Source organism: Serinus canaria, chromosome 6 (assembly GCF_022539315.1).
Source record: "Serinus canaria isolate serCan28SL12 chromosome 6, serCan2020, whole genome shotgun sequence".
Taxonomy (NCBI): domain Eukaryota; kingdom Metazoa; phylum Chordata; class Aves; order Passeriformes; family Fringillidae; genus Serinus; species Serinus canaria.
In genome coordinates, this window is record NC_066320.1 from 23,596,062 (window position 1) to 23,608,122 (window position 12,061).

The 12,061-nt window shown below is 44.9% G+C and overlaps 2 protein-coding genes across 2 annotated transcripts in view; one reads left to right on the top strand and one right to left on the bottom strand.

The window, feature by feature from the left end:
* CFAP43 (cilia and flagella associated protein 43) overlaps positions 1–2,712 on the bottom strand; it is a 43,163-nt gene extending 40,451 nt beyond the window's left edge. Inside the window, exons 1-2 of the mRNA XM_018911155.3 lie at positions 2,600–2,712; positions 338–591 (exon numbers count right to left, since the gene is read on the bottom strand). Of these exons, the coding sequence (XP_018766700.3) occupies positions 338–591; positions 2,600–2,712 (367 nt within the window). The remainder of the gene's footprint in view (positions 1–337; positions 592–2,599) is intronic.
* A 2,420-nt stretch (positions 2,713–5,132) lies between these two features.
* Positions 5,133–11,313, top strand: LOC103813840 (glutathione S-transferase omega-1). The gene is made up of 6 exons (XM_009087201.4): positions 5,133–5,277; positions 5,354–5,462; positions 6,940–7,162; positions 8,154–8,255; positions 10,406–10,512; positions 10,777–11,313. Exons 1-6 carry the CDS (start codon positions 5,244–5,246, stop codon positions 10,928–10,930), a joined length of 729 nt encoding a protein of 242 aa, XP_009085449.1. The 5' UTR covers positions 5,133–5,243; the 3' UTR covers positions 10,931–11,313.
* Positions 11,314–12,061: the final 748 nt, after the last annotated feature.

Consider the following 12,061-nt stretch of genomic DNA (forward strand, 5'->3'; position numbering starts at 1 on the left):
TTGGGAGTCTACTGCAGTATGATTTTATTGCTTATTCTGACTGCATTTTCCTAAAACTAATTCAATTTAACTCCTTTTCTTCTCCTTTTAAATTAGCTTCATTATATATAGTCATATTCCTCCCTAGCTTAAACCTAAATAAAAGTAGTGCAGTGGAAAATTCCTTTCATTGCTTTCCATGAATCTCTTCACGAGACAGTTCCCTGACACGTCTTGTGACAGGGACAAGCAATCCCTGGCTTCAGTCTTATAAAAAGGCCCCACAACTTCACAAACTGGTGAATAAAGTATTGCTTTAATGAAATGATGATGATGATGAGGGTTACCACATCACTACCTTTTAATTCTGCCAGTTTTCTCAGTTCTGGAAAAGTGTAGATGTGTATGAGGGGATTCAGCTGCCGGTCAGAAAAGGCCACCACTTGGCTGCTGGCACTTGCTGCAAAGGCTCCCACCTGGCCACTCTGGCACTGCACTGCTCTTGTCTTCTTTGTTTCGATGTCCAGGAAGAGGATGTAATTACCACAAGGGTAGCAGACAGTTTGGTTGTTGACAAAGGCCAAGTTCTTGTTTGAGAACCCCTGAACCCAACTGCAAACAGAGTAACTGAATGTTAAAACATGAATCAGACACACATTTCTCAAAATACTGTGCAAAAGGGAATGCTGTAGCCTAAGTTAAACTGAACTGATGACTGGGATTTGTTAGACTCATCCTCATACTAGTGTTGCAAAACCACAACTATTAAGATCTGGTATTATAAGTCATTAGTTCACTATTTCCAAAAACATAGTCCCAAAATGCACAAAGGACTGGCATAAGAACATGGAGAGATACTTTTATTTCTTTCAGTTTTCACTAAAATTAAAGTCAAACAAGTTCACAGGCTCTGGTCTATATCCCAGCAGAGGGCATAACTTTATTTAAAGGAATTGTATGGGTATGACCTGTACCTGGGACCCCATTGTGTTTGCTTAATTTTTTTGCATTTTCATAGTTCATCTCATATACATAAAATAAAAGATATAAAGGTACAGCTTCTGTTTATATGGAGCAAACCAGGAGGACTGTTCTGCTTTAAAGACTCCAGTACTTTAACATGGTAAAACTCTGGAATGTAAACAGGATGTGTTACAAAAGGACTGAAATAAATTACTGAGGAGGACTCTGTTTATGAGCTTACAACATGTCAACAAATTTGTAACTGCTTACACATGTTTTTATTTTTCAAAAAGTGTGTGGACAAACATCACGGTGGTCTTACCAAAGGGATTTGCATTTACCAGCAAGTGAAGATGTCAGTTCAGCCTGCTGGTACCATGGCAGGAAAGCTGCAGCAGTGTAAGATAGACCCTCTGTGTGCAACACTGCTGTTGTTAAAGGGAGGATGCTGTTAGCATCCTCCCTTTGAATTATTATTCAGAAACATCCCACCTCTGCTCTTTTTCCAAATCAGAGAATTTGACTGGGAGAGACCTTTGTTCTCTGCAATGACCAGAAACATTTTTATGCACTTTTCAGAAATATAAGTCAGTCATAAAATCAGCTCAGTTGCTGATCCTTTGTACTCTTCAGAGAAGATGGTACTAAAGCCTCAGCACTCCCTACTTAGGAACATTTTAAAATTACCGGTCTTGAGATAAATGTATTTTCAGCAACAACTTCCCATTATCTTTTCTGAAGAACTTCTGCTCTTGGCTTCTTTTGCTACATAGGAGTCAAGTGGAGCTAGAGAGGAGTGGGAGCACTGACGATGTGCTTGTGGAGATGAACTGAAAGCCATGGCAACAGAGGAGACATTTTAGCTGACAGTGTTTTTCTGGGCCTTCCTTCATACAAGAACAGGTTGTATGGGGTGCCACAGCACATGAGACCTGTCTGAACATGCTTGAGAATCTAGCTCTGGGCTTTTCTGCAACATTAGCTCTGAATCAGTGGAAATTAAGTATTCCCAACTTCTGTTTGTGGAGGTGAAATAGAATCTCGAAAACTTGTATGCAGGGATAAATTAATGGGGGTGACAGTGCAATTTATCATTCTTACAAATCCAGTAAGGGCCTAAGGGGACAAGGGTTCAGGCTGTAATAAATTAAAGAGATAGATGATAAATGGATCGATAGATAGACAGATAGATAGATAATAGACAAACAGATAGATAGATAGATAGATAGATAGATAGACAGATAGATAGATAGATAGACAGATAGATAGATAGATAGAAAGAAAAACTACTGTGCGAGCGACCACGCACTGGAACAGGTTTTTTCAGACAGCCCGTGGAGTTTCCTCACTGGAGCTCTCCCAGAACCCCGTGGATGTAATCCCATGCACGATGCTCGGAGATGACCCTGCCTGAGCAGCGAGCTTGGGCCAGATGACCACTGTGGTCCCCGAGACCGCCCCATTCCGAGCTCCTGTCATCTGTGCCTATGCTTCTCTCTCGCCCCCCGCGCTGTCCTGACAGACCCCGACAGCGCAGCCGCCCCTCCCCTCCCTGACCGCCCAATTCACGGAGCCGCCGAGGGCTGAGCAGAGCGCAGGACACCGAGCACCCCAGCCGAGCTCAGGAGCGTGTGGGCGCGGTGCCGGCCGCCCCCACCTCACTTCCAGGGCGGGTCCCTTTCCGTGCCGGGTCCCTCCGAGCCCGGCCCCGCCGCCATCCCCACCGCCGCGGCACCCCCGCGCCCTGGCAACAGCAACGGCGCCCGCCATTGGCCGGGCTCGGAGCACGCAGTTGATTGGCCCGCGCCCCTGCGCCAGCCAATCAATGAGCACGGGCGGGTATTTAACAACCCAGGCGGGAACATGGCCTATTTCGTCTGAGTAGTGAAGAGCGCGAGGGGTGATGTAGGAGCTTTTGTTGTTAATAAGATGAGGTAGTTCTGCCCCTGAGCCACGGATATCTGTGCTCTTTCACCTGGGCAATCATTGCTACGGAATCAAGTGTAGGAGTGCATCAGCCTTGGGAGAGAGACTGTGGCTTCTATCTCTTGGTCACCCTGTGTGTCCCTGCACCTCATCCAGTGCCACCTGCCCGTCTCTTTGCAGGACAGCTGTACCTATTTTCCCATTGTGTCTTGTGTCTTTCTGGAGTCGCAGTCGCTAAAGGTGTTCAGGAGGGGTCTGGATGTGGTGGTGGGTGATGTGGTTTAGGGGTGAAAATTGGACTTGATGATCCTGTAATTCTAAAAGGTACAAAAGTTCTTCTTGGGTGGTGTACAATAAAGCTCCTGAAGCTTCAGAGTGAGCTGAGGAGAAGTTTTCCCCAGAAAAAAAAAGAGAAAGTACACCTGCAGGCTTTCCCTCTGCACTTGAAGCTTTTAGCCCGGTAACACAGTAAGAACCTCTAAGTATTTAAAAAATAGATTTCCTTTCCTAAGGGATGATTGTTATTTATAGTGTGTTGTTTGTGTTAGCTTGCTGTAACTTCCCTGTACATGGCAGTGTGCAGTTTTGCCATTTGCACTGTGTGCACTCACAGTGCTAGAGGGCAATGCACTGACAGTGGCATTTCTGTCCAGAGGCAGCAGACAAGCCCATTCCTCACCTCCTGTCTCCACAGGCACTCTGCATGCCAGGCAACACCAGCAGAGAAGGAGGAAGTGGGTTTATTTTCTTTGGTATTTCTGAGGGCCTGTTGTAGCATGTGGGTCTTGTGATGCTGGTTTGAGTTCCTACATGCCTCTCTCCAGGCTGTGAGTTAGCAGATTGCCTGTGTGTTTCATAATTGCTATGATAAACTTCAAATTAATTTTCTCTATTTTCAGCACGTAAAATTTTGCTGAATCTTTACTAAGGATAGGTACTTAGAATAAGGACATAGTCCTTGTTCCTCTAAAAAGATCCTAAGGGATTTTCTGTATGGTAGGAGAAATTTTTTTGTTGGCAAAGAGCATCTTACGTACAGGTTCTGTTTGCCTAGGGCATGGCAGACTTGTGCAACAAATTACCACTCCCTTCCTCTGCTGAGCTGCTTAATATATACATAATCAAGCAGCAGTGACTTAACAAAAACCATGTTCCTCCATTGCAGTGGATAAGGGTGTCAAGGTCATGGTTATGTTACTAGTGACCGTCTTGGTGTTTATCTGCAGGTGAGATCACCACAGAAAATATTGGTCTATGTGACCAGGTCTGAGGGCCAAGTCCAGTGACAAAACCAAACCAAAACAGGTAGGACATGTCCCCTGTGTAAGCATGGATCCACTGATGGGGCTGGAGAATGCTCTGTCAGCCTGGGGGTCTGACAGAGGAGTATGCATTGCCAGGAAGGCCAGGATTTTCCCTCCCTTTGGCAAGAGCTGTGCCAGCCCAAATGTGCTGTTTCCTATTAATGTACAGTGCCAACCTGAAGATTGGTGTGTGGAGCCACAGGAGGGGAATCACTTTACCTCTGTGGTCAGAAATCAACTTGGACACTGTGTGAATATATGAAAATCATTAAGAGGAAAGCACCTCCATTTCCATTATTATACTTCAAGGAAAGCTGGTACAAGGAAGGCCCTGGTACCCTAATCTCAAGTGAAGAGGGAGCAAAGGGATGGAGGAAACTTCAATCTGTGCTTTGGTTCTTTCTTTTGCTCTTTGTGTGAACACTGATGTTCCCACAAAGATGTTTGCAGAAGCAAGCATGAATCCTTTATAACTGCACTGTAGTAATTAAGTTAAGATTTAACTTTTGCTATGCTCTGTTGTTTGCTGGGTTATTATTTCCTCTTGGGGTTTTTATCATGAAGCAGAACAGCTGCAGGAGAGATAAACCCTTCCTGTTACCCTCAAGGTGGGGCTGGATTGGGTTTTGGAGGGTGGTTAGGTGATGCAGGAGGAGGCACTGAGGGGAACCTGGTACCTCAGCAGCTGCTGGAGGCCCTGCTAATAGATACACCTGGCCCGTGAGGAGCAGTTCGGATGAGTGTCCCACCTCCACGGGAATGCCGGAGGTGGTTGTGCACTTATTTGTAAACGAGGAGGGAGAGCATGGAGAGCAGCTGAGCAGTGCCTGTCCCAGCTCGGTGGGGCGAGCGGCCAGCTCAGAGGGAGCCCACGGGGCAGCTCTTGGGGTCAGCAGCGCTGCCCCGAGACCAAAGGGCAGTGGGAGGGAGGGAGGGAAGGGAGGCAGGGAGAGAGGCGGGGTCGCGCACCGTTCCCCGGAGGGCGGGGCCGGCCGCGCTGGGCCGGGCGCTGCGGAGGAGCTGTTACAAAGCGGGGCCCTCACAGGTCGGAGTCCATCGCGCCGTGTCGAGATGTCGGGCGATCACTCTCGCAGTCTGGGCAAGGGTAAGCGCCGGGGGGCCGGCACAGCTCTCGGGCTGGGGCAGGGCCGGCGGTCACAGCCCCTGTGCTCTCCCCGCAGGCAGCGCGGCGCCGGGCCCGGTGCCCGCGGGGCTGATCCGGCTCTACAGCATGCGCTTCTGCCCCTACGCGCAGCGGACGCGCCTGGTTCTCCGCGCCAAGGGCATCAGGTGAGCTCCGGCCCGCACGGAACAAGCGGCGGGCCTGGCTTCCTCTGGTTCCTAAATTAAACATCCCTGAACGAACTGCTTGGGAATAGGCTTCTGTGCGTGATTTTGCTCTGGAGCTTGAATGAGTAGGGTCTGTATGCAAGCAGCTGCATAAAGGCCCTAAGTAAAAACCCCAAGCTGATTTTCTTTTATAGTTTTTGCCCTGAGTAAATGTGAGTAGAGACATAACAAACAGTGTTTGTTTTTGATGTGAGTGGCTGTGAAAATTCTGGAAGCTACGGATATTCAGTTGTTTCTGTAGTGTCACTGCCCAGCAAAACACCCTAGAGAGTGAATGGCCTTTTTAAAAGAGGAAATGTGCTGTGCTCCTATAACATTGTCTTGTTCTTGTGCTGTAGTAAGTTAATAAAATTCAGCGTTTGTATTTGTTTCTTTTTCAAGATAGCCATATCAGCATTCTTGAATGGGGTCTAGTCTCCCTCAGGTACAAATTAAAATTAACCATTTTTCTATCTTTTTCTGGTTCTGCCAAGACCGAGGCCTGACAGTGGTTTGTTAACCAGCACAAGGCTTGGAGTTCATGTTGGAATAGGGAATGCTAACAGGTCTCTTGATAGTAAGATGAGAGTTGAGTTAGGTAATTTTGTTTTTTACATGGGTGTTTTGGAAGAGTAGATGCAATAAAACTTCTGGGTCAGATTTATTCTATTTTTATTTAGTCAGTCTTTGGACTGATTTTGGATCTGGAAGGTTTGTTGTAGCATAGTGATTTTGGAGGGGTTTTATGGCTACCTAGATGTGATAGCTGCCTTCAGTTAACTTCATAGTTGTTTTGAAGGCTCAGCTGTGTTTAGCAGACCTTTGGGCTTAATAGGAATTTTCTGGGGTCACACATATAACTTAGCATATAACTTCTGCTTTTTTTTAATATAGACATATTTCCCATGGTTTTTTTTTTTTTTTTTTTTTTAGTCTATATCTATTTGCCTTTACCCTAAACAGTTGTTCCTTATGAGGCCATAGGTTGGAAGGATAAGAAGGATGCTTTCCTGATTTGTTCTTTGGTGTAAGGGCAGATTAAGTTTCAGATGCATTTCTTAATTGAGGTGTAGCTCATTTGCAGTCAACTCCCTCTTTCTTAGACTGCCCCTGAACTCACATGGGGTGAGTGTGCTGAGTTCTAATCTTTATTTTTGGCCTGGTAATTGGGTGCTTGTTAAACTAATAGAAGACATGCATGCAGTCTACAGACAACTCATTGCAAGTCAGTGTGTGCTTTCTCCAGCAAAGTATGGCAGTACTTCCATGTCAAAGGATTAGTCCTGCAAACAGCTTCAAAGAAAACAGGCGAGTACAGGGGCTTGAGGGTTGAGCCTCTCAAGTACTGAACTGTTGAATTGACTATATTTCACCATGTTGTGGGGTGGGCTGGAGCAGAACTGAGCCTGTCTGGGTCTTGTTTCTTTTGCTGTTTTAGCCATGAAATAATCAACATCAATCTGAAGAACAAACCTGACTGGTACTTTGAGAAGAACCCCGCTGGGCTGGTTCCTGTTCTGGAGACCAGCAAGGGCCAGCTGATCTGGGAGTCCCCAATCACCTGTGAGTACTTGGATGAAGCATTTCCAGAGAAGAAGCTGATGCCTTCAGACCCCTATGAGCGAGCTTGTCAGAAGATGCTCTTGGAAGACTTCTCGAAGGTACTGTGTGATCAGAGTGGGACTGTTCCTGACTTCACCGTTGCGCCAAAAACTGCAGCTCTTTTGCTGATGTTGCTTTCATCCTTGAAGGCAGGTTCTGTGTCTGGGATGAGCATTTCAATAAGCAGAGAGGATATTTGGGGCCTTTTGCTGTGAGCATATACAACCTGCTGTGTCTCTGAATTGCTTCCATAATTTTGTGCAAGGTTGGATACAAGAAGGCATCCAAGCAAGTGAAATTTGTACGACTGAGGTAGTGTTTTGAGCATTCTACAGTAGAGGAAAGGTTAGCTGACCAAACCAGCCAAATATGTGAGAGCTGGGAAGTGACAATTGCTGTATTTTATTCTGATCCTTTCTGTAGGAAGCACTGTGTGAATGCAGGATGTGGGAAGTGCCTGAGTGAGAGAGCCTAAAACCATGGACAGGAGATGGCACATGGCTGTAAACACGGGACTTGTGTAGGGAGGCTGGTTTTGGCTCTTATTTGGGGTTGGAGGTGGTTGACTGGAATTAACCTCTCTGTACATTCAAACATACAAAGCATGTGATTTGAGGCATCTAGGAAGTGAAAGAAGTCACATGGATATGAGACAGAAGAGAAAGAAACAGAAGATGCAGAGGGTGTGGACAAAGAAAGGGAATAAAAGGCAGAATGTATTTGTAACAGGCTTTTGTAAAGACTGAATGGAAAGTTGCAAAAAAGAAAATATGCAGATAGGAAACGCTTTCCTTTTCACTATTCTCTTCTTATTGCAAGACTGAAGTTCATTACTGTTTGTATTAATTCTTCCTCTAGGCTTTTGCTTGCCTTTTATGAAGTATAGAAGATTTTTATCAATTAACTTTATGTAGCTCTTTAATCTCAAATATCTTAAGATTTAATTTGCGTTTAATACCTTAACATCCAAGTTAACATTTTAAGTTTTGAGTGACTAACTTGAATTCTTGTAATAGGTACATTAAAAACTTAATACTTTCCTTTGTATAGATAACACCCTTGCTTTTCAAGCATGTTTTGGCAGTCAGAGATGGACAGGACACCACTGCACTGAAAGCGGAGATTGCTGAAAAGTTTGGCAAACTTGAAGAGGTGAGAGTATTTCATGATAATGAGGCGATTGCCAGCCTTTATATGTTCCCTTTTTTCCTTTCATGCTGTGGCATTTGGAGGTGGATCTCTCAGTTAGGTGGTAGTTACCACAAGAAGCAATCTCTCAATTTATTACCCTCAGCCCAGGATTCACAACAGCACTACTGGAAAAAATTTCAAGGACCAAAACTAGCTAAACTAAACTTTATCTAAAGTGATAAAGACTGTGTAGACTTGTAGAGATTTCTGAGTTCTAGCAGACTGCTGTTGTCTTGGATATCTTTGTTCTGCTCTAAGTGAAGGAGACCTTGCACCATGTATTAAGAGCAAGGACTGAAGAGTCTGAGCTGCTGAAGAGCATCTGTGCTGAACCCAACCAGTGCAGGTACCTTGGTGATGACATATAATCTTTTTCATTCTAGAGCTTATCTTTGGGGGTGGGTGGAAGCAGAATGTAATGTGTACTTTGTAGAAATCCAACCCTGGACCATGTTCTGCTACTGGTGGTGTAATGCAACTTTAGTGGAGCTCCAGGAATTGTCAGGTGGCTTTCATGCTGTGTTAGCCACTTGACAGTCCATGTCAGTAATGTTTCTTGGCTAATCTGAACAGCTGTTGCACTTGTCTCTGTCATGAACTCATTCCTTCTGTCTTTAGCATCCACAGCCAATGCTTGGGTGGATCAATGAAGAACAATTCCTCCAGAATATTTCTGTTCTGGTGCAAGGCTGCCAATAACTTTTTAGTACTTTTCTAGTTCTCCTAACAGGCCGGTGCATCCTTCTTGCCTATCCCCTTGGGCTGCCAAAACCCAATTGTTTCCAGGGTAGTCTTGTCCATCTGATCAGACTGAGGCTGGAGTAGTGCAGATGATGAGTTCCTGGGGGAAGTTGTTTGCTTCACTTCCCTGAAACACAGATGTATTAAACATTAAGGAAGGATTAACCTTCCTGCTTGATTAATATTGTGAAAGAATTTGGCTGTTCCTTCAGTATTTCTATTCTACTATACCTTGAATGATTTTACAGCAGCAACTGATGGTCAGCTGTGAATGAGAGGCTGAAACACAGCCATGCAAACTTCCCTCAGGGTATTGCAAGAGGTATTCCAGAGGGGAAGTGCTTTGGAACACTTCTGTATTTCGATTTCTGCTGCTCGACAGAGGGGGCTGTGATTCCATCACTGCCCCTGTGCAGCTGCTGGTTGTGTTCTGCCAGACACCTGGGAGCTCGAACAGCTCTGTGCTTCCTGAAGGGCTGCTTCAAGATGTCTGCTAGATGATGGGGGTTATGGACAGACAGTAAATGCCATGTGAGTGTGTAGGGGGTGTGTGTTCAAAAAGACCAAGACTTGTAAGGTCTTTTGAGTTCCACCTTTAAAACACCAAAGTGCCCGAAAATAGAGCCACTAATGAATTTAGAGCCACTAATCTAATGAAAGAGGAGAACAAACTCTGGGGGGTCATTAAAGTATATTAAACTTTGGTAACCATGGCACTTAAAAATGCGTCAGAGTCATAAATGTAACAGGAGAGCTTGCTGCATGCTTTGTTGGCCCTGCTTTCTATGCTGAGCTTTGAGAAGGATCCCTTTCTGGTGTAAGTTACACTTGCTTCCTGTTGCCTTTGCACCTGGAATCGAATGCAGTTTGAGATGTAATGTTAGAAATGCTTCCCTGACACCACTTGGCCTCACCTGCCATGAGAAAAGAGTCCCTGCTAAAATGGTGCTCTAATTTAGCGGGATGATTAATTTAGCTGGATTTATTGCTCAGGAAATGAATGTTTGCTGCTGTGTTTGATTAGTCTATGCCATTTATGCTTTATGACAAGTGAGAAATCACAAATATTCTGAGCTAAACTCCTCTTTGTTTTTGCACATGCTGCAGCTTGTTGGTGGTTCATATTTCGTGACAGATTTTGAACCTCTGGAGAAGAGCTGGGCTGAGTTTATGAAATAGCAGCTATAGTATTAATCTTAACTATTCTGACTCTGCTAGTACTGCGTGCACAAGAGAAATATACTGTATCTCCTTCATTTGCTCACTGATCCCTGTAGTTTGCCTGCCTTCCACTGTGCAGTGGGGTTTTTGTGTAGTGTTCTGCTGCACTTTTCCTTTGGGGGGCAGCTGACACCTCTCACCCTTCCCAGGTTCTGTCCAAACGCAACACGGTGTTTTATGGTGGGGACTCAGTCTCAATGGTTGACTACATGATCTGGCCATGGTTTGAACGTCTGGAACCATTCCAGCTGAAGGAGTGAGTACTTTGCCTGGCTTCTGGTGTGTTCTGAAGTGCCTCAGCATCAATATTCCTGGTGTACTCTGCAGCAATGGGCCACTCTTGGGGGCTGCTGAAGGAAGCTTGTATTGTGTTACAGTTTGGGGGAAGCATCCTTCTCTAAACTGGACATTGTACTGGGACAGAGAAAGTTGTAAAATGGAACTTTTCAAGCTGTTTTGTTTCCTTGATGCCCTCCAAATTTTCCATTTGCGTTACTCAGTCTCTTCCTTTTTCCTGTAGCTCTTTGAATAACACCCCAAAGCTCCAACGCTGGATGGAGGCCATGAAAGAAGACCCTGCTATCAAGGCTACGATAACTGACCCACAGATATACAAAAACTACCTCCAGCTGTATCTGAAGAACAGCCCTGAGGCATGTGATTATGGGCTCTGAGGTGCTAGTAGGAATGTGCTGGCTGAACTGTTAGTGCTGTTTTTCAGTGTGGGAAGTCAGTGTAGTTTGGTGGGGGCTCTTCTGTGGTTGTATTTATAATGGGGAATAAATCTGTGCTGAAAAGGCTGAGAAACCCTCTGTGAACTCCAGTCCTTCCTGTTGGGGGAAGGATCTGCTGGCTTCAAGCAGGAGATGGAAAGTCATTGATGGCCATGAATATTACATAAAGGAAAATCTCTCCACTCAAGAGGTGATGGTCTGTAATCTCTGGGCTCTTTCTAGGCATTGCAGTGGACAGTCCCTGAAGTGATGCTGTTACCTGATTTAACAATTGTAATACTTGTGTCTTGAAAATGAATAAAAAAACAAGCAATGTCTTCAAACAGTTTTTCCTTCTGTTTCTGGGCAGCTCGTAGTTACTGGACTGTTTCTAGTGAGGGCTTCTATTTTTTGTTAGATATGCTAGGGGAGTGTATAATCCTCTGCCCTTCTGAAGTACTGGTGTGTTTATTCTAGGTTCTAACCTAAAGGCTGGAGTAAGGAGTAAAGCCAACAAAAACAATATCCTGAGCAGAAGGACATTGATTTTCTGTTATCAGAATTTGAAACATTGCTTTTTTTGTCAAGGTGTAAGTAAAATCAGCGAGCAGAAATGAAAGGAGTTTAGTCAGAACATTATGCTGGTGATGGTGATGCCTTGCTGCTGGTGAAGGAAAGAGTGTGTTCTGTTTCATCAGGTAAGTGGCAGGATCAGAGTTTTTTAGTTGAACATCTTTAAAGCTATCCTGTATGTTAATATAGTGCTTGTGGGGACAAGATTATTTGAAGCACAAGCAGTCACAGGAAAAACTTCTTCCTCTCCTGTTTTTTTTTTTTTCCTGTTCACATCTATGACTCATTCTGATGTTGCTCAGTTCTGTATGTCTGTCAGAGCACTAGCAACCCAAACTAGCCATAATTCCAGGGGATAAGCACACAGAAAGAGATAAGGCAAAGCAGAATGTCTAAGGGCAGGGCTGTGGTTCCCATGGGGCTGAAGTGGTTGCATAAGAGATGCAAGACTGTTCCTGTCTGCCTCCCATTGCAGTGAGGTGAGGTAGCATAGCAGAATATGGTGGTTCATGGATTTCA

Coding starts and splice junctions, on each gene's coding strand:
- LOC103813840 (XM_009087201.4), top strand. CDS start 5,244: ATGTCGGGCGATCACTCTCGCAGTCTGGGCAAGG. Junction 8,256..10,405: donor AGTTTGGCAAACTTGAAGAG/GTGAGAGTATTT, acceptor CACCCTTCCCAG/GTTCTGTCCAAACGCAACAC. Junction 10,513..10,776: donor GAACCATTCCAGCTGAAGGA/GTGAGTACTTTG, acceptor TTTTTCCTGTAG/CTCTTTGAATAACACCCCAA.